The following is a 26,947-nucleotide window of genomic DNA, read 5'->3' as shown; positions in this document are numbered from 1 at the left end:
GTTACTGAAGAAGATTATCGGTGTTGCATGGTTGGAACCCTAAGCACCACTACTGGAGGAGCTTCACCCTTGACCATCATCCTCCCTTATCCCTCGCACCTTCTTCGCCATCCCTCTCCTTCGCCTCCCTATCAGCATGATGGATCCCTCTTTTCCTAAGTGCATAACACCCAATTAAGTCTAAACCTGCTTTTAAAAAAAAAATTATTGGGCAACTTAGCCTTGTCTGGCTGGTTCAATTGGTCTATCCATTCCTGCTGATTTTTTTCCTAGTTCCAAATTTCTAAAAAGCTATGACCAAAGACCTGTTCAGTCCCTAGTCAAATCAGTCGAATCGGCTGGTCCGGTTTGAGTGTGGTCCCTAGTCGAACTGGCAGGTCCAATTTGAGTTTCAAAATGTTGATTCAACCTCAACTATTGCATGTCAATGTGGAATATTTGTGCTCCTACTTGCCAAACCAACATGCAGTGGTATGAATAGATACATGTGCAGCATGCTATGTTCTGCATAGTATGGAGTATGGACCAATATAATATGATACCTTAGGTATAAAAACAAGTTTTAAAATACCATAATTTACTAATAAACTTGGTATAGTTTTTAGACAATCGTACATATATATATAACATTATGCATGTCTCTCTTCTTTTTTTTTTTTCTTTTAAAGTTGAACCATTGAATACTTTAAACACGATGACACTAGGCACCCACTACTTTCAATGCTTTAAATATATTATCTTAGAATGCCATCAGTGTCATAATTTTATAGATCTTTGCTTTGTATCATCTTATATTGGTAATGTGTTGCTAAATCACTAATGTGATAATAAAGGTCTACAGTACCAGAACCAGCACCTCTGCTGGTAGGCTGGTAATACGGTATGGTACGCCCCTTTGTTGTGTTGTTCCAGTGTGAACCAACAGAGAAACCGGCAAGGGAGGGGAGAGGGAGACAGGGAGAGAGGGAGATGGAGAGAAAGAGAGTGGAAGGGCAGCAGGGAGAGAGAGAGAGAGAGGTTGAGAGAGGGGGAGAGGGAGAAGGAAAAAGAGGAAAAGAGAGAGTGGGGGAGAGAGAGAGAAAGGGAGGTAGAGGGACCGCCGGAACAGGGCCAAGGGAGGGGAGAGATAGGGGGCTTTCATAAGGAAATAGGGGTTGCTGACTTCACTTAGAAAATAAAAAAAATATAAAAAAGAGATCGAAGCCCTTGTTTTCTTTCAAAACAGAGGCTTTGTCCCTCTATCTCTCTTTTCCTCTCTTTTCTTCTCCTTGTCCTTCCTCCCTTGGCCTTGTTTTAGCCAGCGTCGCTCGCTGCCCTCTCCCTCCATTCCTCCCTCCCTCTCTCTCCCCTTCTTTCCCTCTCTTTCCTTCTCTCTTCCCCCACCCTTGCTGGTTTCTCTATTTCATCACTAAAACCGTCCCAGTCCACCATCAGTACTACTTGGTACACCTCAAGCTAAGCGGTTCGGAGCAACTCCGCCTTCCTTGGTGATGGTAGTTTGCCTGGAGAAAAAGAGATGGCAGCTTAGATATCGACCACAAAAATCATCAACTTTTGGTGTCCAAATATTTCTCTATCTTAATTATTTTATATTCTGAAAATTATTCTATTTATCTTACTATTTTTCTTATGTATTATGCATGTGGTCCATTTGTAATTCTAAATCCAATAAATGTGTAATGCGACTTTACTGAAAAATCCAATAAATCTTACATCAATTTCATCATTTCATTCTACAGGATAACAAGGATGCCAGGCATGTTAAGACCTATGAGGTTGCACTCAAGGATAAAGACTTTGTTGAAGGTCCATGGTCACAAAATAATCTTGATAATGGGGCTGGTCTTCTAATACCTGTTCCCATGCCTCTTGGTGGTGTAATAATTATTGGGGAAGAAACGATTGTATATTGTAGTGCGACTGCATTTAAAGCTATACCAATCAGACCAGTAACATTTTTCCCCTGCTTGTTGTTTTCCTTTCGCAGACTTATGTTTTTGTCCCTTGTATTGCTAATATCTTACCTTTTTTCCTTCCATCTGGTGTGTCTCAGTCTATTACAAGAGCCTATGGAAGGGTTGATGCGGACGGTTCTCGATATTTGCTTAGTGACAATGCGGGTCTTCTGCATTTACTTGTCATCACCCATGAGAGAGAAAGGTGAAGTATATATATTTAATTTTCAAAATGTACCATTATGTGTTGGGGAAACTGCACTCCTACCAGCAGATGATTGCACTAGATTAGATTTTTAAGTGATGTTTTCCTCTTTATTTATTCACATTATATATTGAGCTATATATATTTTTTTGTTTAATTAGGGTAACTGGACTCAAAATTGAACACTTAGGCGAGACTTCTGTTGCATCAACAATATCTTATCTTGATAATGCAGTTGTATATGTTGGCTCAAGCTATGGAGATTCACAGGTATAATAGTAATAAGATGCAGAAAATCACTGCTTTATATTCTACCCATATTTAGAAGTGTTTGTTTCTGATGGTTGTGTTATTTTTCTTAGCATATAGGTTTCTTACCCTATATTAGTCTTGGATGTTTTTTCTTCCATTGTGATTGCACCAAAGTTTTGATTTGAACTTTCTAAACAGTTGATAAAACTCAATCTGCAACCTGATGTGAAAGGTTCATACATTGAAGTTCTTGAAAGATATGTCAATCTGGGGCCTATTGTGGATTTCTGTATCGTTGATCTTGAGAGGCAAGGCCAGGGACAGGTTGTTACATGCTCAGGTGCTTATAAAGATGGTTCCCTTCGCATTGTTCGGAATGGCATAGGGATTAATGAACAGGTCTGTTTCTTTTTGTGATTCTCTTATATTTACATCCTTTGAGATTACAATAGCCTAGTTTTGTTGGAATACTCCCATAATAATATATTCATTTGCTATCAGGCATCTGTAGAACTTCAAGGCATCAAAGGATTGTGGTCTTTACGATCTTCTACTAATGATCCATATGACACCTTCTTGGTTGTAAGCTTTATCAGTGAGACACGTATTTTGGCGATGAATATGGATGATGAGTTAGAAGAAACTGAGATAGAAGGATTTGATGCACAAGCACAAACCTTGTTTTGTCACAATGCCATGCATGATCAACTTGTACAGGTTTTAGCTCCTAACAGAATTAAATATTGGTTTCTTCAAGTTCGGATAGCATGCTCCAACAATCTTTGCTGCTTAGATATATGTTATCCTATGGTAGAAAGCAATTATGTATCTTAAATTAATTACTTGGTGAACTGTTAGGCTGTTTATGCACATGCATACATACATATAGATGGGTTGAAGTGTTGAGCATTTATAGTTCACCCTATAAATTGATGCTGGCAGACTGACATTTTCTACGGAACAGGTTACTGCTAATTCTGTTCGCTTAGTGAGTTCTACTTCCCGGGCGTTGCTAGATCAATGGAATGCATCTTCAGGGTTCTCTGTCAATGTTGCTACTGCTAATGCCTCCCAGGTTTGTTGCCAACCTCATCCAAAATACTTATTTTACTAATAAAAATTTGAAGACATAAACTTATTTTTGAAGTCAAATATAAGAACGAATCCTGGGCTTCTTTAAGAAAATGTAAGAAAATGTAGATGAGGCTAGGCAAATGCAAACAAATAGGAAATATGGTGAAATGAAACATTCGAAGTGAAAAAAGGTGCTTGGTGTTATCTTCATTTTGCATGTTGGATGTTGCATTTTCATAACATTTTTAACATTTTTACTAAAAATTCTCCCCTCCCTCTTAAAATCAGATGGGGTGGGAAATAGAAAATTGAACATAAATAGCCTTTGCAGTGAGGGGCTAAAAGCCATAACCATCAACCCTGCCTCAACTTATCAGGATAGGCTTTATAAGCTCCTATCCTCAAACATTCCTGTTCAGTGAGAAGCTAATCTTTATCAAATCCAACTTATCTCAACTTTCATGGTATGTCAAGTTATTTTGATCACTCTTGAAATCATACACCAAGAACAAAATATGCCCTAAATGCTAATGTATTAAAGTCGTCATGAAAGAAGAAAAAAGGAGAAAATATATGGGGAGGGAGTGAGGGGTGGGGTTCATTGTTTTTATAAGACTATGCAGCAGCTTGATATTATTAATCTGGGAAGAAGATAGTGCACTTGTCTACAAGTGACTGGTTATATAGATGACAAAATTGCACTTAAATGGGCTCAATTAAATATGACAAGGGAATGAAACAAATATTGCCAAATAACAAATAATATATTATGTCATTTACCAGAACATAAATTCTCCTTGTCTTCTTATTTGCCAACATCAAGGTCCTCATTGCAGCTTGCTACATATAAGCCTTGTTTGGTAGCCTCAACGACTTGACCATTCTCTAAATTCCCTAAAGAGACCAATTTCAGGTCAGAGTGGGTGAAATGCTGATCTTCTACCATTGTTTGCTTTCTCTTGTGGGCACGAATGCAATGGATCAAAGAACATCACTTTGTCTTTACTCATCAGATTAGCATATTTGAATTGGGAAGGCAAAATTTGTGACATCTTGCAATTATGCTTTGTTTCATCAGATCTTGATTTGGACATGGGCCTGGCCAAGAGGCTGGATCACTAGGTCACCTGTCTTGCTGCCAGATCAATTGATTGGATTGCAGACAGTTTTAAAACAATTAAAACATGATAAAAGATGCAGAGTTGGCCTATGAGTTGGATTTTGTTATTTTGACTATTCTATATTAAATGACGAGAATGCCCATCCTGTCATAACTAAAAAAAGCTTTAAGGTCGAGGGCACTATGGTTGTTGTAAGCTAGTTCAATAACTCTCTAATTCTTTAGGAAGCAGTTGGATCACCAATGTATTTAAGAACTGATGTTTCAGGTCATTCTTTTTGAGTTTTAGCTGGATCTGCTTTGTGAATGAGATTGTACAGGGGAGTAGTTCATTGGTTTTTTGATCTGACTGGCGAGCTTGCTCCACTTTTGATAACAATCATTTTCTCTCTAATTTAAAGCATTCACATGAATCTTGAGCCAATGCTGAGATCCTCCAAGAATGTTAGTTAATTGTGCATTTAAATTTCTCAAAACTTTTGATGGAGCATGAAGAGAGTCTAATTGATGGTATGTCCCCACATCCATTTTGTTGAAGACTGGGAGTGATTTTTTGTGATGTTGATAGTGGTCTCCTTACATGTTGTGGTTGAATTTCCGGAATGCAAGCAACAGACCTACTCAAAAGCAAGATAAAAAAATGCTGGAATGCTAATATTTTAGCTGTGCGCTCCAGTATGCACCCAGCCGTAGAACAAGATAATGGAACAGAACACTCAACAAGTTGAAACTTTATAAGCCAACAAACAAGCTGTCATAGTTGGCCTTTCATTTGACAGAGCCCAAACTTTCAGTCAACATGCCCAACCACCATGAACTGATAATCGAGCTGCCATGAACAGCCTTGATATGACACAGCTCAAACTTTTACCCCCCCAGCTTGTTCGGCCAGTCTCCTCTTTTCCAACAAAAGAGGCAAAGGAGCACAAAATCTACCTAGGTGGAGCCAAATCTGGAAAACAACTATAATAGCACAAAAGCACCCTGAAAAACTTCAGTACTTGAAGAGAAAGATTGATCCTTGGATCACTAAAGCAAGGTCATGGAAGTTTCATCAACATGTACACTGGAAAAAACTTAGAAACAAATGAAACAACATAAAAGAACACTCTGATCGGCTACAAACCATGTGTCCACCTTGCTAGTTCTAGTTGCTCAACTAGCAACCAAACAAATCTGCTGGTCAAGGCAGATCCTGCTGCCAAGAAGGGGATCCTGCTGCCTTTAGGTTGTAGAAAGTAAATGAATATTATTTGTACAATTGCATTTCTGCACTGTTAAACGAGAAAAAAAGGTCACACTAAAGATAATATAACTAAAGCATGGGAAAGAAAGGAGAAGAAAAAGGAAAATTCCAGATGAAATCTTCACTTATTTTCTGAATTTTAGCTCACAGATTCTTATTACAAGGGGAAAACGAGTTTAATATGATTTTTTTTCAACAGAACGTGATATTTTCAAAGACCATTACTTGCATTACATCTTTTGGCTATACATGCTTCCTATTGATCTTAATTGTATGCGCATGCTCTTTTTTCCTTTAATTTTGAAAGTAATTATTTTCCTCGAGGTAGCTATTCTTTTTCATTATTTCCAACAAAGTTCGCTGTTTTGGTACCGGATCCCATACAGGGAATAACTTGATGCAGTGCCGGTACACTCAGTCTTAGGGTAGGTTTGGCGTACTGACGTTGTGTGTGCCACTCATGCTATATATTGGTTTGGTACCGGTATGATACGGCATGCTTCGTATGCACTAGTACCGGTCAGTACAGTACCATAGTTTCCAAAGTGATAGTTTCTAGGGCTTTTACTATAGGTACATAGTTGATCATAATCATTGAAATAGTTGTAGAATCATTGATCTGAGAGCTGGTCTGACCTGGTCCATCCTAGCAATTTTAGATCAGGCCAAAGAGAGACTAGTCTCAGGATGGGTGTGAGACACTGGTCATCTGGTTTGACCCGGCATGTCTCCATCATGGTGGGTTAGGACTGCCATGTCTTGGAATTTGGGATAGTTTGTGTCGCAATAATTCATTGGATTTCAATTTTGTTATTTGTTTTTGTTTAATTTCTCTGTTTTGTTTTGGTTTTTAATGGCTATTTGGAGTCCCTTTTGTTATTTTATTTAAGTTGATAACTTTTTTTTTGTTCATGATATGATTGATAAGTGGTGTTTATTTAAATCTCTTGTTATGTTTTTTCGGACCATTGGTGTGGGCACTGGTGGCAACACCAAATAAAAAAACAGCCATCGGCTCAAAAGCCTATTTAAGAGCCTAAAATCATCTAAAAGAACGTTGAAAAAAACAAAACAATAAAGAAAATAAAAGAAAGGAGGCTTTCCAGTGTTTGACCAGGATGCCAACCCATCCCAATTGTTGGGTTACAACTTGCAAGTATCCCAAAACCATATTGACTTGACCAGGTCTCAGATACATGGATTTAAACACTTGCTTGGAACTCTCTATTCATTTTTTCAAAATTTTCCTTATTATATAATTTTTTTTTTTACATTTTTTGGCTCTGGAATGTATAAATGCACTTGCAGTTGAACCAACAATCTAACTTTGTTAGATATATATTTAATGCTTTCATATCCATTCTCTAGTGTACCACTGGTGTTACCCATGACTAGTATCATAAATTTATCTGCTCATACGAGTTGCACACTTGATGATAGTTTTTGAACCTTTCCTCACATTCCTTTTCTCATGCACGTTCATTACCATTCACATAATGTGAATCCTGAGTTGAAGTTTGGGAGACTAGGCATTTAATGGCTTTTGAAATAATCATGGACCTTTTAAACAAGTATAGTTTAGGATGCAACATGATGCCTTAGACAACATGGTTTGGTTCTGCTCTTCTATATTATATAAGAAGATTGGTTCATATTGTGAATACTAAAGCCATTAGATGTGTTATCAAGTTATATGTTGAAGCATGCTTTATAGAATGGAGCTTAATCAGCATGCTATTCCTGCAAATTTATTATACAAGGAATGCCTGAATAAGAGGATTTCTTCTTAGACCTCTTGTCCTCTATCTGCATTCTTTATTATTTTCTAGTTAAAAGTATTTTCATATAACATTTACTGAAGTTGTTTTCTTGATCATGATGTTTGCCATCTCATAAACTGCAGATTTTATTGGCCACTGGAGGGGGGCATCTTGTTTACCTAGAAATTGGGAATGGCAAGTTGGTTCAAGCAAAACACATACAGATGGAATATGAAATTTCTTGTCTTGACATAAATCCAATTGGTGAAAATTCTCATTACAGTTCACTAGCAGCAGTAGGAATGTGGACAGACATAAGTGTTAGGATATTCTCACTTCCAAGCCTGGAACTACTCACAAAGGAAAATCTTGGTGGGGAGATCATTCCTCGGTCTGTTCTTCTATGTAACTTTGAAGGGGTAATCTCTTTCAGCTATGCTTCTCCTAAAGAGTTTTATGGTTAACTGTAAACAGTGATGCACCTTTCAACCTGTACATGTTTATTGTTCTTCAGGTGTCCTATCTGCTTTGTGCTCTTGGAGATGGGCACCTGTTCAATTTTCTATTGAACACAAGTTCTGGTGAGTTGTCTGATAGAAAGAAGGTTTCTCTTGGGACACAACCTATCACACTCCGCACGTTTTCTTCGAAGGATGCCACACATGTATTTGCTGCATCCGATAGACCCACAGTTATCTACAGCAGCAACAAGAAGTTACTTTATAGTAATGTAAATTTGAAAGAAGTTAGTCATATGTGTCCTTTTAACTCTGCCGCTTTTCCAGACAGGTTCTCTCTCTCTCTCTGTGCGCGCGCGCGCGCATGAAATAATGCTTTAGGATTTGATGCTTTAGTCTCAAAACAGTTTTTCAGTATTCATTACTCTTTCTTCACTTTATAATGCTGAGCTGGATGATTTATTGTATTAATAAACATTTTTCCCAGCTCTGCTTTTCTACTGTCCCACCATTGTAGGATAAAGATTAAAATGTTCGCCAATATGATTCTGTTAACTGTATACAGAATATAATGTTTCTGGATTCTCTAGTATATGAAACTGTATTCTTTTAATAACAGATTCTGGAGTTATTTGCTTCACTGATTCATACATGCAAATTTTATTTAATGTGATCTTCATCTCAAAAAAAAAAAAAAAATCAAAATTATTTTGTAGATCTCTTGCAAAAGCAAGTGGCAGTTGATGGTGGATAACTGCTATCTTGCTTCCTCATACTATCAGGTTCTTTTGCTTGTGTGACTGGGAAACTTTTAGCTATTTGTGGACTTCTATTTTTTCCTCCCCAAAGTCATAAGCTATAGTGTCTTCCTGGAAAATATGTTGCATATTTTTCTCTTCTTTCTTTTTGTGGGGTTTCATTTGTTGAATGGAGAAGTGCCTCTTAAGTGTGTTATATTAAATTTCACTTTTCTAGCTATACCATGATCTTTTAGAGGATGTCCATATTGTTAGAGGCATTCTAGTCATCTGAGCTTCTGATTGTGATTCTTTATCCCATTCAGTTTAATTCTTATTACCTTTCAAACAGCCTTGCAATTGCTAAAGAAGGTGAACTTTCAATTGGTACCATTGATGACATCCAAAAGCTTCACATCCGCACAATCCCTCTGGGAGAACATGCCCGACGTATCTGCCATCAGGAGCGGTCTCGAACATTTGCAATCTGTAGTCTTAAGAACTGCCAGACAATTACAGAGGAAACAGAAATGCACTTTGTTCGATTATTGGATGATCAAACGTTTGAGTTCATATCAACCTATGCACTTGATACATACGAATGTGGCTGTTCCGTTATTAGCTGTTCGTTCTCAGATGATGACAATGTTTATTATTGTGTGGGAACTGCATATGTGTTGCCCGAGGAAAATGAGCCTACCAAGGTAAGCTTTTAGTACAGTTTTAAAATTTATATTCTTTTTTGGGAAGAGGTATATGCTCTATTTAGTTTATTTATCTTACATCAATCAACTAATTTACCTGCTTTTACTTCTCCAACTAAATCTACAATAAGTATCCATAGCTTTTCCTGTCCATATACTTGCAGTAAATTTCTATGTCAAGAGTTGAGAGAAATTCTTGTCAGATCTAAGTTTTCCAGTCATACCATAAGAGATGAGTATAATAAATAGTTCCTTTTTCTGTAGACATTCTTGGTATCACATCATAATCTAGTGTGATTGTGCCATGCCTCCAAGTTTTGCCTTAATGCAAATACCGATGGATGTTTTATCATTGGTAATCATATGCCTTGATTTTGCCATAATGTATGTCTGATTATTGTTTTTTTAAACACCCTTCGTGGGCTCTAAAAATCTGAGGCACTGCTCACTTCAATTAGAATATTCAATCCCCTTAAATATTTCTGTCATGGTTCATTACTCTCATGTACTTGTGCTTACAATGATATGGCTGGTCCAAAATTCATTGCAGGGACGAATCCTGGTTTTTATCGTCGAAGATGGGAAACTACAATTGATTGCTGAAAAGGAAACGAAGGGAGCAGTGTATTCTCTCAATGCTTTCAATGGAAAATTGCTGGCTGCTATCAATCAGAAGATCCAGTTATACAAATGGATGCTCCGGGAAGATGGATCACATGAATTGCAATCTGAATGTGGACATCATGGACACATACTGGCCTTGTATGTTCAAACACGTGGTGATTTCATTGTAGTTGGTGATCTGATGAAGTCTATATCCTTGTTGTTGTATAAGGTATGGAGGCCTTCTGTTATGCTTCATACGACCATGCTGAAATCACCATTACTACATCGAACATAATATCTGATAAAATGGCAGCACAAATTCTTCTGCCCATTTCCAGTCATCAGTTCAAATTGAATATAAACCATCTAAATAATCATACAGAGAAATAGGAATCAAGGTTAATGGTTTCTGGTGTCGTGGTGTGTACCATCCCATTCCAGGCAATGCCTTACCACACTGATACTGAGTCGATGCCACACCGATACTAAATTGATACTTGGCACGGGGGACGTATCGAGTGTTCATCGAACTGACCCCCAAACGGGCATACTAACACTATACCGGTGTGGTACTCATATCTGAGACTGCGAACCTTGAGAGGAACTTTTTTTTTTATATATCTACGGTAGTTCTGTTGTAACTTTTTGATTATCGTGAACACAGACCTCACTCATGGTTCTCAAACCAAATTAAAATGTGGAGTCTTCTTTTCTTAGGGAAAGCTTAGTTTCCAGGAAATCTACAGAGCACATCTCTTATTTCTCAAACCCGATCTGCTATTTTCCATTATAGCTTTCCAACTTATAAGGTCTTCTTATAGATCAATATCTCAAGCTTCTTATAAATTATTGGTTCAGACCAATGTTGCATGCTTCATAGTTCTCTCACAAGATTGATGTGTATCAGAAGAGAAGACCTTTTTAATCTTGCAGTAGTTGGCCATGTCTGTCCAGCTTGAATTTTGATTGCTTTGTATATTTTGTATCCTAGCATGAGGAGGGTGCAATTGAGGAGCGAGCCCGTGACTACAATGCAAACTGGATGACTGCTGTTGAGATCCTTGATGATGACATCTACCTTGGAGCTGAGAACAATTTCAACCTTTTTACAGTCCGCAGGAATAGTGATGCGGCAACAGATGAGGAGCGGGGCCGGCTTGAGGTTATTGGAGAGTACCACCTTGGTGAGTTTGTCAACAGGTTCCGGCATGGGTCTCTTGTCATGTGCCTTCCAGACTCGGAGGCTGGCCACACACCGACGGTCATCTTTGGTACTGTCAATGGTGTGATTGGTGTTATTGCCTCCCTTCCCCATGACCAATATTTGTTTCTTGAGAAACTTCAGTCCAACCTTGTCAAGGTTATAAAGGGTGTGGGTGGACTTAGTCATGAGCAGTGGCGATCGTTCAACAATGAGAAAAAGATGGTAGATTCTAGGAACTTCCTGGATGGGGACTTGATTGAGTCATTTCTTGATCTTAGCCGCAGTCGAATGGAGGAGATTTCAAAGGGAATGGGGGTTTCAGTAGAGGAGCTGTGCAAGAGAGTTGAGGAGCTTACAAGATTGCACTAGAAGATGTGAATCTCGTTGTTGTCCTTCTTGGTGTTTCTTCTCTCTATTTTCTAGGGCACCTTTTTTCTTGGTCAATGGCTAGCCTGAAGATGTTTTGCTGTAGATTCTGAAGGATGAAAAATTTAATACCATTTATTGTTTTTTTTTTTAGTTTAAATCTTGTATGATTATTTTGTAATGCATATATGGTTGCCCTGAAAATGTTCAGTTTTATTCTAGTTTGTTTCTGTTTCTCTTTCCTGGGATGGCTATCATTCAGTAGATTACATTTGGGGCATTTTAACTGATAAAAGTGAAAAAACATTATAGTTTTTGCAGTTTTGTGTTCTATTTGCTCATGGGACAGAACGTGAGATTTCATTGAATGTCGGGGGTTCGTTGAAATTAGTGCTCAGGAGATACTGGAGTGATTACGATTTGCATCTTAAATCCAATATATGCAACAGTTGTGGTGGTCTTCAAATTTTGTGGGTTTTTATTGTTACTATCAGAGAGCTTATTGAGGCGGTCAGCAACTTTTGCAGATGTGTCCATCTGAAATGATATTACTGACTACTTTGTATGTTGAGGGGGATTAGCGTAGTTTTTTGTTTTTTTTTTTTTTTTCTCCTTTTTGGTTAAAGTGGGGATTAGCTGAGCTGGCTGTCATATTATGGTTCCTGTTATGGTTGTCGGCTTGCAATGAAGCGCATTTTAATTACATGATACGAGGATGTCTGGGTTTTGACTTTTCTGCGTTTTCGTAATTGACCCGAACTGGATTTGGAGTTGGATGTTGAATAACTCTATTATTTCTTTTTTAAAATTATATTTGTATGATTTCTTTTTCTTTTTCTTTTTTTTTTTTTTGGCTGTAGAACTTTTAGGTGTTGTGACAATTACATTTATGCTCTAAGTAGTCTAACTTAATACAAATCATTGATCGTGATGTTTTCTATGGATCATATATTCTAATAATGTTAAAGTTGCAGGTATGCTTGGAATATATTAGACCTACTAACTAAATGACCTGTAAAATGGAAATTATAGCATTAATGAAGGGAATGGGACTGAAGTTCATTGATTGATCATCCAGCAATAGTGATCCAATCTCATTAATTGGAGGTCTGGAGGAGAAGGTTTGATAAAAAAGTTAAATTGCTCAGGATGACAGGAGGAACACTATATTATGAGAAGAGAATTGCTCCATAGTTCCCTTCTGGGTAAGAGAAATAATAACTATGCAAATGGATCCGTAGCTAATTGTGCAAGGTGTTTATTCGTTGCATTCATCCTTGAAGGATTGACTTATATAAGTGTGGTTTGGGGCTGCAAGGTATGAGATTTAGCTATTTTTAGAGTATTGATGATACCAAGGTAGTTAATCTAGACGCATTTTATGTATTATATCATTTTCAAAATTTTGAATTATATGAAGGATTGTTGGTTTATTATTAAATATTCAATTCAAAATTTTGAGGTTTTAAGAATAGTCCTGTATTGGATATAAAACTAAATAAAGATCTATTTAAAATATAAATCCTTATCTAAAATACCCAAGCAATTTGGTCTTTTGAGTGGATAAAGTTTATTTTTTATTCCTGTCTCCTCTCTTGAAATTCAGCAGCATGTCTCTAATTATTTATCAATGTATTCTCATGAAAAGATGCGTTCCTGTGCATTTGACCTGGCACGTCCAACCTGGTGGTGACTTCAAGAGACAAGCTTTGCTGATCGGATAAAATATGGTGAAGGGATACATCCAATGAAAAGATGTTTAAACATTCATTTACTTTCATCTTTTCACATCTATAAGCACAGAAAGGGATCATTGTTCCCATTTATCAGAACAAAAAATAAATGATTAGAGGCAAGTGAGCATATAGAAGAGAATTGAGAGGTAAATTGAGTACCGAGTGAGTGAACTCAAATGTGTACTTTAAATATTTGAGAAAAGAGGATTGAGCCCATATAAAAGAGGACTGAACGATATTTTCTTCAATCTATTTTGTGGATTTTCAGTCCATATCTGGATTTGGCTGGTTTGTGTACGACCTTAATTCTTCTTCATTATAGTACACTTCAAGGAGAATGTACAGCGGTTTATTGTATTTTAGGAGTAAACCAATTTTTAAGTGTTTGCACCTAGACATACCAAATTCTACTCCACAGGGAGCGTCAACTCTATATCGTGCCTCAAATATGGTAACATCTATAACTTAATTCACTTTATTTGATTAGTATGCATAGAAAACCATTAATTAAATAATCAAAATAAAAATAGAAATATTAAATTAAGATTTTTCTAACATTTTTGATAGAATTTTATCAACAAAATGTTACACATAATCAAAATAAATAAGCTATGATCACGTATAAATGAAAGTGGATGGCCTTGCCAACGTTTGGGTTGAAAAGGTATTTGTAGGTTCATTTTGTTCATTTTAGGTCAGTGATTGATTGTTTGCTCTTTATTAATCAAATAGACTAATTTGTGATGGATTAAGAAGATAATTATCTTTGGTAGATATACTATTTTGGTTCATGATAAGTTTGTCATCATGATGTTAGATTCATCAAGATACATTAATAACATATAAAAATTATAGAATAGAGCGGAGAAAACGACCGAGGTTGAGCACATCAATGAATCATCTGAACGTATTTTGATGTATTATAAACAATTTTTTTATTTCATGCCAATTTGTAATTTATCATGTCTTAAAATTTAGGCAACGTAAATTATTACCCACTGTAATGGAAGGAATTTGTTTTCTTGAAAGCGTATGCAAAGCCTACAATTAACAGTTGTTGTATGTTTATGATCACTATGTCATTATTAGGAAACTAATTATGTAAATCAATATAATTGATAGACCATGAACGTTATGTAAGTATAAATTTCGTATTTTTACTTCTTTGAAATAATAGAAAAAAGTTAAATGCAGCTACAGGTTGCTAGTGAAGGTCATGTTTATTGCACCAATAAAATAATTTAAATTGTCTAAGTTTTTGCGATTTTTACCAAAACAGCAATTCGTTTTAGGATCACGATAGCCCATGGTTATGGTTCTCCTGTGGTGGTTTGAGAAGCATTGGTTATGTCCAAAAACCTAAGAATTTTACCATGCAATTCAGTTGCTTCTTGGTCTCATTAAGCCATATTGGTTTGCTACGGAAGTGAATTTGTTGGCCCTCGGGTCGGTGAAAATAGGACAATAGCTGACGAATCTCAATTTTTCATCAAAGCAAATTGAATACAGCTTTAGATACCTTGGTATTCTAACATAATGATTCTATGTTTCTTTTTTTTTTTGGTAAAGACTATGGTTATTATTATTGGCCATGCAGTGGAAATATTAGTTCCTCTTGCCTGTGACTTTTTCTTTGGAAAAAATAATTCATTAACCTATCTAATGAGAAAAATGGATGATCACGATAAAGCAATAGAATTGTTTGACAAAATCATGATCCCTTCTACACTGACATCTTTATGCTTTACAAAGTTGTTGGTATTATAAAAACCATAATTAAATATAAAAAAATTAAATGATCAGTGAACTGCTATTTTGGTTATCATATCATGCCTGTTATACCGTCATAACTTACATATGAAGAGCAAGACCCTCCCCAACAAAAAAAAAAAAAAAAAAAAAAAAAAAAAAACAAAAAATAAAAATCTAATCGTGTATAAGAACACTCATAAATAATAGTTGTTGTCATAGTTACGTGACCATACACACCTCTTATAGCTTTAAGCATGAGAAAAGCAAGTTTACTTTCCTGATTAAACCGCGAAGAGCAGCTTTTTGTTGAGGTGCAACCAGCCATGCTGGTTCTGAATACCTTGGAAACCAGATGAACTGAGAATTGCAATCCACACTCATGTAACATTCTATTAGTAAAATCAAGTATCTGATCATATAGGGAAGTTAGGAGGAACCTCATGGACAAAAAGAAGTCAAAGTTTACTTTCCAATTCAACTAGGAGTTTTTTATTCTTGGATGATGTGTTGTGCTGGCCTCCAACTTTCCAACCTCTGCCGTTGCCCGGAGAGCCACCTCAGCGTCATACTGGGGAGACTAACCGATGAGCACGACTTGGTTCTTGTCGAATGGTTATAAGAAAAAGGCTTGGCCTAGCTGGACTTCGCACGATCTGGGTTGATTCCCCCATGCATGCACACGTGGGTCAATACTTTCACCCTCAAGTGCGCAACACTGACCTACGACAGTCATGTAGATCCGGACCCATTACGGAATGCCACAAGTCAACCCCGGGAGTTCCGGGTAATGGGCAATGGTTTCCCCTTTTATATAAAGAGGGGAGAAAGGAACCTCAGATAAATTCTCATTCACACAATAATCTCTATCTTCTCTCTTTTTAAATTATTTCCAAAATTTTGATTGATTTAAGCATCAAAAAATCTCCACCGAACAATCTCCGATAAATAAACTTTCTTTTGATTTTAGTTCATCTTTGAAGGAAAGCATCATTGCCCAGTTCAAAATCCAGCTGACCACTTTTAGTTTGACCAGACATCAATCCTGACTTGAAGCTTTGTAGCAATAAATTGGCACTAGAAGAAAGGACTTCCTTATTATGGACAAAGTATATAGGAGGAAGACACTATAATGAAGACTAAAGCTCAGAATGATCTATTGCTCATGCAGGCAAAGATCATCACGACAGAATGGCCCATCCGTTCAGCATGCTGAGGCCCGACCTTCACAGTGGACCTTAGTGGTGGATTAGCAACAATTCAACATCTTGGTGCAACAAGTGCAGGCCTTGACAGTAGCTATCCAAAACTTATAACAGGCGATAGAAAATCAACCCAGTAGGAAATGCCTGCTCGACAAACCACACCATCCTAACATAGTTGGCAATCCCACCTTCAGAGCCCTGATCGGATGTAGCTTGGCCGACGATCCCACCTTCCAAGGTGTCTTGGTCAGAAACCCCATTCTCACCATCGCAGCTTGAGGTGAGAGAGTCACTGCCACTCTCCAGGATCCTCAGGAGGATACTCAACCCTAGGCCATTGTTTGTGATCTTGAGCATCTCAACAAGAAGCCAATCTCGAGCAGAAGCTCCAAGAAATCAACTGTTAGATCAAGGCTCTATATGAAAAGAACTAAGGATGGACCCAGCTTCAACTCGCAACCCCTGTTCTCCCAGTAGATCATGGAGGAATCGATCTCAGCATGGCTCAAAATGCCGCAATTAGAGCCTCACAATGGCTCATTGGATCCACTTGACCACCTGGAGAGCTTCAAAGCTCTCATGATAATCTAGGAGCCGACTGACATCCTCCTCTATTTAGCTTTCCCAACTGTGCTTAGAAAGTTTGCTTGAGTATGGTACTCTAGTCTTTAGCCTAGCATGATCTACTCATTCGAGCAGCTCAAGAAGCAGTTCGTCACCCTTTTGGTAGCAGTAGAAAGTAGCCACAAAACTCTAACAACCTCTTCTCTATTAGGCCAAGAGAAGAGAAATCCCTACGATATTTGTGACTCAGTTCAATGCAGTCACATTAGAGATTTATGACCTGAATGAATCAGTCACAATGTTTGCCTTGAAGAGGGGACTTCAAAACTTCAGACTCATCTTTTTCCTTACCAAGAAGTTCCTAAACAACTATGCACCCTTGTTGCATAAGCATAGAAGTAAGCCTAAGCTGAAGAAGCGGCGGTGGAGTAATGAGAAGCAAAAGGTAGAAAGACCATCAAAAAGAAATAGGCTCGAGAGGATCCTATCAATGCCCGACATGAAGGAGAGGCCCCACATCGACCTAGGACTCCAAGACCAAGGAGCCCCGTACAGTGATTTTGTCCCCTCCTCGGGCTCAAATATTGATCAAAATAGAGGGCTAAGGATACCAATGATGGCCCCAATTGATGAAGGAGTCGACAATCAAATGAAATAAAAAAAAATAATGTAGGTTCTGCTGGGATCATAGCCACGACATTGAGGAATGTCTAAATTGACAAGCATCATAAATTCTATTCTTTTCAAAATCTAATTTTGATAAATCTTTTATAAATTTTTTTTAATAAATTTTGAAATTAAATCCATACTAGTATATCCTAATATACAATGCCACAACCAACTAATCTCATCGACTTTGGCATCCATTGCAATTAGGCATTGACCATTCTTCATGGAAAGATTATCTAGATACACCATATAGATATTGCTATATTTATATCCAATGAATATAATACCATCATCATTGGGATTAAAAATAATACACATAGATTATTCAAAAATAACTTAAAAATCTTCATCACAAAGTTGATTGATGCTAAGCAAATTATCTTTTAAGCTATCTATTAATAGAATATTTTCAATATAAGTAGATAGGATGATATAAATATTATTCATTTCAAACATGTGTCCTTTGCTATTATCATCAAAGGTCACCAATCCTCCTTCCTTAGATTCAAGGATAGCAAATTATGGCCTACCATCCATCATGTGCCTTAAGCAACCACCATCAAGATACCATCTTTTCTTTTCCTTGGTTGCAAGACAACTACAAAAGAAGATTAAGTTGTAACTTTAGACACCCAAACTTTCTTGGATCCTTTTGAATTGGTCATAATAGTTTTTTTTGGAACCCATACTTTCTTAACTTGATTTTTCTTTATTTTTCTAAAGTCACAGGTGTTGGCTTTTTATCCAAGTTTTCCACAACAAAATAAGAGATGTTTGAAAAGTAATTTTATGAGGATTTGACAAAAGAATTCTTCAAAAGTTTTTATTTTTTGTGGAGATTGAAATCTAGACCAATTGTACTAAAAATGACTCTTTGATTGCTCAAAATCATTTAAAGTTTTCAGAACTAAGGATGAATTTTTCAACAATAGGTTTAAATTTTTCAAGTTCTTTCTTTAAGGTTTGATTCTCTTACAACAAGAATTCATTTTCTTTGAAGAGTTTTTCTTTTTCATTGGTTAATCATGATTGTATCTTTTCAAATCTTTGTTTTTCAAACCAAGCTTTTTGAATTTATTTAAAAGGTCAGAAAATACATCTTATAATTCTTTATATCAAATTTGGTTTCAGAATTTATCTGTTCCTCATCTGCCATAAGATACAAGTAAGCCACCTCTTGAGATTCTTTATCGAAGTTAGAATCCTTACTATCACTCTAAATAGTTATCATTGCTTTCTTCTTAGCACTTTTGGAGGATTTTTTGAGAATGAGATAATCTACTTTGAAGTGCTGGGCTTTTTGCAATCATAGCATAAGAGCTGCTTCTTTTTCTTCTTCTTCTTCTTGCTAGGTTCACTTTTTATGAAGGACTTCTTTCTAAAATTTTATCTTGTCATTCTCATGAACTTTCTGAATTTTCGAGTGATTAGCACCATGTCTCATCATCATCCTCTTCTTCTGATTTTTTTCTTTTTTCCTTACCTTTGGCTGTGAACTTGAGAGCTATAGTCTTTTTTTCTTGACTTTCTTCTTATTATTTTGCTTCATGGTCAGCTCATGAGTTATGAGTGGAGCAAGAAGTTCTTCCAAGGATAATGCATTGAGGCCCTTGGCTTCTTGAATTACCGTAACTTTAACCTCCTAAGCTATAGAAGGTGATTTGAGAATTTTTAAATAAGTTCACTATTAGTATAAGATTTTTCTAAGCTCTTGAGACTATTTATAATATCAATAAATCTAATAAGTATTTCAGTGTCGGATTTATTTTGTTCTATCTTAAAAAATTCATACTTATAGACAAGCATATTAATTTTAGATTCTTTAATTTAATTTATATCCTCATGGATAATCTTTAATCTATCTCAACTTTTTTTAACAAAAATATAAGTTGAAATTCTATTAAATTTATTTAGAGAACAATATAAAGCATCCATGGACTTTGCATTTAGTTGGGCCATCTTCTTATCTAGGTCATCCAACTTCTTTTTGGATTTGGGAGTGACAATGCCATCTACTATGATAGTAAGTGTGTAAAAGCTATTAATTATAACACTCCAAAGATTATAATCAAGTTCTTCAATAAAAATATGCATATGTCCTTTCCAAAATGTATAGTTGGTGTCATTAAATAAAAGGAGTCTATTAGTTGATTGCCTTTCAACAAGAGACATTCCAATTTGAACTGCCATCTGATCATTAACTCTTGATCATTAGATCAAAAAAGGTTAATCACTAAAGCTCTGATACCACTTGTTGTCCAGATAGACAATCTAAGAGAAAAATGAATTAGATTTTTTAAAATTTAAAAATTTTTACAAGCTAAAATATAATCTATACAAGTGATGGTGCAATGAAAATAATAAACTAAAAACTGAAATATACGGATATAAAGATAAGCAATATGAAAGTGATAAAGGCACACACAAATATAATATTTTATAATGGTTCAGTGTCAAACTCAGCATCTGTGTCCACTTCCTAAGCACACTCTTAGGAGTTCCACTATAATCTCTCCAATATTATGGTAAGATTGTTTTTTTAGGCTTACAATCTATAATCCAATTGATTTTCTTACTAGAAATCAACCAAAACTACTTTTCAAATCCTTTCCTAAGCTTTTACAAAGATACAATCTAATTCAAGGCTTAGATAGGCTTTTTCTCAAATTTCAATCCTAATTAAAATTTGTTACCATAGAAAGATTATTTTTTAGGTACAGGACTCGAGTCGACTCCATTTCAATTTGAGTCGACTCCACTGGTTCTGACAACAATAATAGTTTTCATAAAATTTATTGCAAAAACATCCAAAAATGGTTTCAAACATCCAGATTCCATCTCCAACATCCTAAAATAACTAGTTTTCAAATTTAAATTATTTTAAATAGTTTGAAGAGTATTTCAAATAAAAGGAGAACCTAATTGACTATCAAGAATAGTATATTCAAGAAAAAGAAGCCTATTTTTAGTTAAGAGTGTTTTCAAGAGAGTCTTCCACTTTTACACTAGAAAAAAATCTTGATTTTTGAGAAGTTAATCATGAAGAGAAGAGTTCTCAATCTCGCACCAAGCATCCAAGCAATCTTCAAGCAACATTCAAAGTGTTTTATTTACTCTTCAAGGGGCTATTTATGTTGTAAAAATTTTGTATTGCTGAAATCTACTGTAACAAATTTTAAAGGATTGAAACTTGGGGAAAAGGCTTAATCCAAGCCTAAAAATTGGATTGTGAGCCTAGGGAGAGGCTTGTAAAGATTATTCTTGATGATCCTAAAAAATCAATTGGATTAAATTGTGAGCCCAACTAAAATAATTGCACTGTCATCGTGAATTATAGTGAAAATTTTCAAGTAGAACTTGGAGAGTAGACATAGGTGCTTGGAGTACACCGAACCACTATAAATCTCTTATGTTTGTATGGTGTGCTTACGTTTACTTGCTTTACATACTTATTTAGCTTATTATAGATTTATTTCTGCTTCTATTCACTGTATTTACTACACATTCACTGTATTTCACTGTAATTTTTTCTTCTTTCTCTTCTTTTTTTCTTTTTCTCTTTTCCTCTTTCCTTTTTCTTTTTTTTCCTCCTTCCTTCTTCTTCATTTCTTTAACAGAACAGGGGACTCATGTTCTCCCCATTCCCTTTTCAAATAAAGGCCTTTTGATAGGCTGTTGCTATGGCCGATAGTACCTAGGGTGAAGGCGGTGCGGCAAGGGTCCGTTATCGATGATTATTGGTGATGATGGTTGAAAAAAGAGAGAAAATCAACCCATGAAAACTCAAAAATAGGGGAAACAAAACATCCCTTTCCCCAACTGAATCTGACGACCAATGCCTATCGAAAACCATGGTCGAGGACGTGGAGGAAGATTGGATTAAAAGTTAAGGGATTATTACCTTGAATCTGGTGGTTTTTTATCTTGATGTCCAGCGACCACAGAGAACTCAAGCGATAGATTTTTGAGAGGAAGAAAGAGGAAAGAAAGGATGATGGTCAGTAGTAGTGCTCGATGGGGTTTGGGGTCTCGATGAGGAGAATTGGGGGGGGCGAGGGAGTTTAAATAGAGCCAAATCCTAGTCCCTCTTGGTCTCATGATGGATGATTAGAAGGAAGAAGATGGAGTCTTCTTTCCATCTTTTCTTGGTGTGCTTTAAAAATTATGTAGTTCGTTCTTTGGATTGATTCTCTTCATATCTGGACTGAGCCCAACTTGTTTGAGCCTGGATATTATAGTAGCACTTAATCCATCTAAAGTCAGATCTGTCAGATACTGTCATACTCTGTTATCCATCTGTGATTTGATAGGATATGAATTCATCTTTAAAAATTGATTTCCTCTCATTTAGGGCTTATTTTCATATGATTTGATCTTCCTTTCCTTCCCAAATCTCCAAAGTGAAGCTTGTTTCTCACAATGCAAGCCCTTTTCTTCAAATCCAAGACATCTTTTACTAATCCAAAGGAGAAGAGCAAGAAGCAAGCCAATGAACCTTCTTCTCTAGCTGCCAATAGTACTTATGGTACTCATGGCTGCCATTGTGCCCTTCTTCTCTAGCTGCCAACAGTATTGATGATTAATTATCCTTTTCTTGGAGTTCGAGGTTTGAAAGAAGGTATATATTTTTTTAAAAAAATTAGAATTAGCTTTACTAAATATTCTTGTTGCCTTCTCAAAATCCAGATTGTGCCCTTCTTGTTTTTTATGAATTGTATGGGTAATTGGAGAATTGTTTGATTATGAGATATTTGATTTGTGGAAAAGTTTGGGAGTTAAAAAATAAGATTTTGGGAGAATTTTTAGGTATTTTTTTGGATCTTTTTTTCTGATTATTAATTGGCTAACTTTTTAGGTGTAATTTTTTGTTGAAAGGTATTGATTTAGGACATTTCTTCTTGTTGGTGGAAGAACTTGTCTTCTTTGATAAGCGAAGTTGTTATTTTATTGTTTTTGGGTCAAAGCCTTATTAAATGAATTTCTCCAAATGAAGCTCTTTTCTTGAAGTTGAAGGGTGTGGAATTTTTAGGTGAACATTTGGTTGCAAAATTTTTATAGGTTACATCTTAAATATTATTGAAAGATTAGAGTTTTGAGTATTTTATTGAGCTTTATTATGGATATTCTCTTTAGCTTTTATTAAATAGTTAAGCAATAATTATTTCTTCATTAGAAGAAATTCAAATTATTCTTCCTATCTTGAATGAAAAAATTGTTGTGATTTGATTATGCTTGCACCATGTCCCACGTTATAAAGTTTGAATTTCATTATGGGTTATTTTTACTAATTGTTGCCCAAAAGGTTAGCAACCCAAGAGAGAAGAAGGTGAATTAAATTTTTAAAAAAATTATAATAAATTTAAAAATTAAATTTAAATAATTATGTACTTTAAATTAAGCTAACTTAAGTGATTATGTAATATGTTGTAGCAGAATAAAGATATAAAGAAAGCAATGCAAGACTTAAAACAATGCAAAGCAAAAATTAAAAACAAGCAAGCAAGATAACGCACAACATAAGTACATAAAAATTTATAATAGTTCAGTGTAAGCCCACACCTACATCTACTTTTCAAGCTTTCTTTAGAAATTCTACTATAATCAGTCCGATTATAGTGTAATTATTTTATCCGAATGTACAATCAAATTCAATTAATATTTCAGGATCACCAACCAAAATCTTACATTGATTATTTTTTAGGTTCACAATCAATCTAATCAATTTTATGAGATTGCCAATCATAATTTTATAAATTTAATTTCAGATTTGGATGGGTCTAAACTAAGTTTCTTTCATCCTAAAGAAACTTGGAAGCAAAAATCAAGGATACAAGGTATAAGAATTTTAGTACCAAATAAAATAGAAAATATAAACTCTTTTTGGTGTGGAAAAATCATTGATGAGTTACTCAATTAAGGCTTGGACTTCTTTTCTTTAATACTTGAGAGGATGTAGCTGAAGGTGGTGAAGATTGCTTTTGAAGGCTCACTCAAAATTCTGTACTTAACTTCTCTCTGTTTCTCTTTCTCAAAGATATTCAATGATGCTCATACAAATTAATATATTTCACTCTTTAATCCCCTTACTCTTGCTTTTCAAATGATATTCTAGCCTTTTGTAAGCTTGAAAGTGGTTGGAGAATAAGTTTTGATCATTAGAAGGGCTGAACTAGTTATTAGGGACAAAGACGACTAGCTGTTAGAAGCATCCAGAAAATTAGCCATTAGGCTGTTCCTGCTTATAAGTTGACTCGTAGTTTTCAGGAGTCGACTCTTACTATTCAGGAGTCAGCTCATACACTATACTTAGAAAATCTACTCTCTACCTTTTTTTGAGAGAGTTGACTCGAGCTTTTCAAGGATCAACTCAAGCTTTGTGCCACTTGGTGCCAACATATTAGAGTCGACTCAAAAACTTTCAACTTCATTCTTTTCATATTTTGGCCTGTCAAACTTAAATTTTTTGATCAAGATGCTTCCAAATGATATTTATTTCTTTCAATTTTATTTTCTTCATAATAAGCCATCCAAACTTTTATAATTCATCTAGAAAGATCTTTTGGCTTGGCTTCTTTTGGAGGATTCCTTCTTTAACTTGATGTATCTTTGTGAGCACCTAAGAAGATTTACATTCATTCTTGAAATACATGATTAATACCATTTATACTAATATTTTGATATCATCAAAATCAATCTTAGGGTCAACACTAATTTTTTTTGAATTTTTCTTTTGATTTTGTTTTGATAATCTACTTTCTTTTGCATTAATTTTGTATTGCTTAGAAGTAGCAACCTAAGAAGAGGGACGAATTAGATTTTTCAAAAATTTTATAATTAAAACAACTATGTGCCCTAACTATCAATTTAAAAGTGTGTTTGTGAAGTGCAAGAAGAGAAATATGATAAGTAGCAAAAACTAAAGTAAGACAATCACACAATCACAACATAACAAGTTATAGTGGTTCAATGTCAAACGCAGCATCTACATCCACTCCTTAAGTCTTTCTATTTAGAAATTTCTCTATTAGCCTTTTAATTATAATTCAATTGTTTTCATTGAGATCATAAACAACCTAGTTAGTTTTGTATAAGTTCACCAATCTAAATCTTTCCAACTAAGTCTTCTTGATTTAGTCAATTACAATCATCCAATTACAGACTTAGACTAGCCTAAGTCTCCAAGTTTCTATATGTCATGCCTCTGACCCGAGATGTGGACCAAGAGTCATCGCAATCGCTGCACACTCCTAGGGAACTCTCTTCATAAGCATGAAAGGCATCTCATCATGATATCAATTTAAAGTTCAAAAAATGAAAATCTTTACAACCAAGGAAGTTGATGTAGATGTCTTTTGAATGCAATGACTTCCTCCTTGAATGCTTGAGAGGAGCTTGATTAATGCTTGAAGATGATGCTCTAGCTGGTAGGTCATATAATTAATGCTCTCAATCTCTCTTCAATTAAATTAACTGCTAAAAGTTTACCTTCAATGTTCTTTTATTGTTTTTTCTTTAGCTTCCTTTCTCAAAAATCTACTTTTCTCAAATGAATTCAGTGCTTAATATGTCCAAAATTGACTGAGGAGATGAGAAGACCATTGGATAGCTCAAACTAGCTACTTCACTCATTTTCTATGAAAGAATAATGTCCTGCAAGCTAATCACATATGGGATGCGATAGGATATTTTTTATAATTTATCTTTTAAATTTATGTAATTAATATTTATATTATTAATAAAATAGATATTTTTAATTCATTATATACTGTATCTTATTATTTTAAGATTAAAATGAACCCCATAGATCTGGACAATGATTTTAGGATCGTGATTAGATCACGCCAGTGAGACCTAAATCCTTAATAGCCATAACCTAAAATATTTTTAGTTATTGGTACATTGAGTCGGAGATCAATGATATCGGTAAGACTGGCATGTCCTATGTATGCTCAGAAATGAGGGTGATTGATCTCACAACCACTTGTGTGGTGACACTAGTACAAGGATATGGGTGCTCATTAGAGAATGAGTTCACTGAATAGACCTGTAAAAGAATATTAGATGGAGTCTTATTTACATGTCAACTGATGATTCTCTAGTGGGAGTTATGTATGTGATCTTTTGACCTGAGATCATCATGGTACCTTGTGTACTTGGATCTATATTTTGGTTCACTTCCTAACTTGATTCTCTGATCCTTGTATGAGGTGTTTTGGATATGGTGAAGAGTGTATGGAGGTTATGAGTGATCAATAAGAGATCAGTTACTCCTAATAAGAAAAGCGAACATCTTGTGTGATCTCATAAGTCGATGATTCAGAAGTCTTTGACCAAAGCAAGATGATAATTAGAAAAAAAATTTTAATGTATTATCAACTGAATCATCACCCTTTGATCGAGATACATAATGATAAGTGATTGAGTTTGATATATTTTCATGTCCACAGCTCATCTGGAATGTTGTTTCACTGAAGGATTGAATTACACGGTAACTTACTACTGAAGGATATTTTGATAATTTTTTATCAAAATTTTAAATCTTTCAGATAATCATGATACATTATTAGACATCAATCTAGACTTATGGACTCATCAAAATTAAAAGATTTTAATTTTAAAATCAATTTGAAAGAGTCTAAGTTGATTGGGACTCTCGGGTGACCTAATCTCATCAGATTTGGGTTACGTCGAAAGTTTTGATCCACTGTTGGCTAGATTTGGAACTCAATGGGTCACACACTTTGAGATTTAGCCTTGATCTGATTTAATTAGAATTTATATAAATTTTATAAATTAATTTTATATACTAGCATATTGTATTAACCCAAGTTCCTAAATCGGTTTAGATCAAAGTGTTTGAGCAAATTTAGACCAGTTATCATTGACCTAATGGGATTGGTCTATCTTAATTGGTTTCCTACCCAACTTGAAATAATTTCAAATGGAGAGGGACTCCTCTGCACCCACCAGAAGCCACACCAAAATATTAATGCCGCCCCATTCATTTTCATGTGTGAAGATGGAGAGTCCTTCTTAAAGAAAAAACTTATCTTAATGCGTTGCCTTAAATGATAAATCAGAAGTCCTTTGATTGTCACCAAATTAATATGAGATTTTTATGACATGCAAAAGAGAGAGAGTTCTTTTGTGTGAAGACTCTCTTGCATCATAGTTCCATATAGTGAATTTATTCACTGCATGAGAAGTTGGAGAGCCAAAGGATGGCGCCCCTTGGTCCCATGACACGTCCCTTGGTCCCTTCTTTAAATGGGACATCCCACATGGCTTTGCTACTGAGTTTTTGGATTAAAACCAGAGACAAGGGGTGTGGAAATCA

General features: G+C 35.4%; 1 protein-coding gene across 1 annotated transcript in view; it reads left to right on the top strand.

The window, feature by feature from the left end:
- The window catches only part of LOC105033280 (DNA damage-binding protein 1a), a 48,020-nt gene extending 36,112 nt beyond the window's left edge, over positions 1-11,908 (top strand). The window contains exons 9-19 of the mRNA XM_010908016.4: positions 1,740-1,949; positions 2,054-2,160; positions 2,322-2,430; positions 2,611-2,811; positions 2,914-3,129; positions 3,377-3,487; positions 7,756-8,031; positions 8,127-8,401; positions 9,160-9,511; positions 10,062-10,346; positions 11,109-11,908. Coding sequence (XP_010906318.1) covers positions 1,740-1,949; positions 2,054-2,160; positions 2,322-2,430; positions 2,611-2,811; positions 2,914-3,129; positions 3,377-3,487; positions 7,756-8,031; positions 8,127-8,401; positions 9,160-9,511; positions 10,062-10,346; positions 11,109-11,690 — 2,724 coding nt within the window. The 3' untranslated portion in view covers positions 11,691-11,908. The remainder of the gene's footprint in view (positions 1-1,739; positions 1,950-2,053; positions 2,161-2,321; positions 2,431-2,610; positions 2,812-2,913; positions 3,130-3,376; positions 3,488-7,755; positions 8,032-8,126; positions 8,402-9,159; positions 9,512-10,061; positions 10,347-11,108) is intronic.
- Positions 11,909-26,947: the final 15,039 nt, after the last annotated feature.

This window comes from Elaeis guineensis, chromosome 5 (genome assembly GCF_000442705.2).
Source record: "Elaeis guineensis isolate ETL-2024a chromosome 5, EG11, whole genome shotgun sequence".
Lineage (NCBI taxonomy): Eukaryota > Viridiplantae > Streptophyta > Magnoliopsida > Arecales > Arecaceae > Elaeis > Elaeis guineensis.
This window is presented reverse-complemented; position numbering and strand designations above follow the sequence as displayed.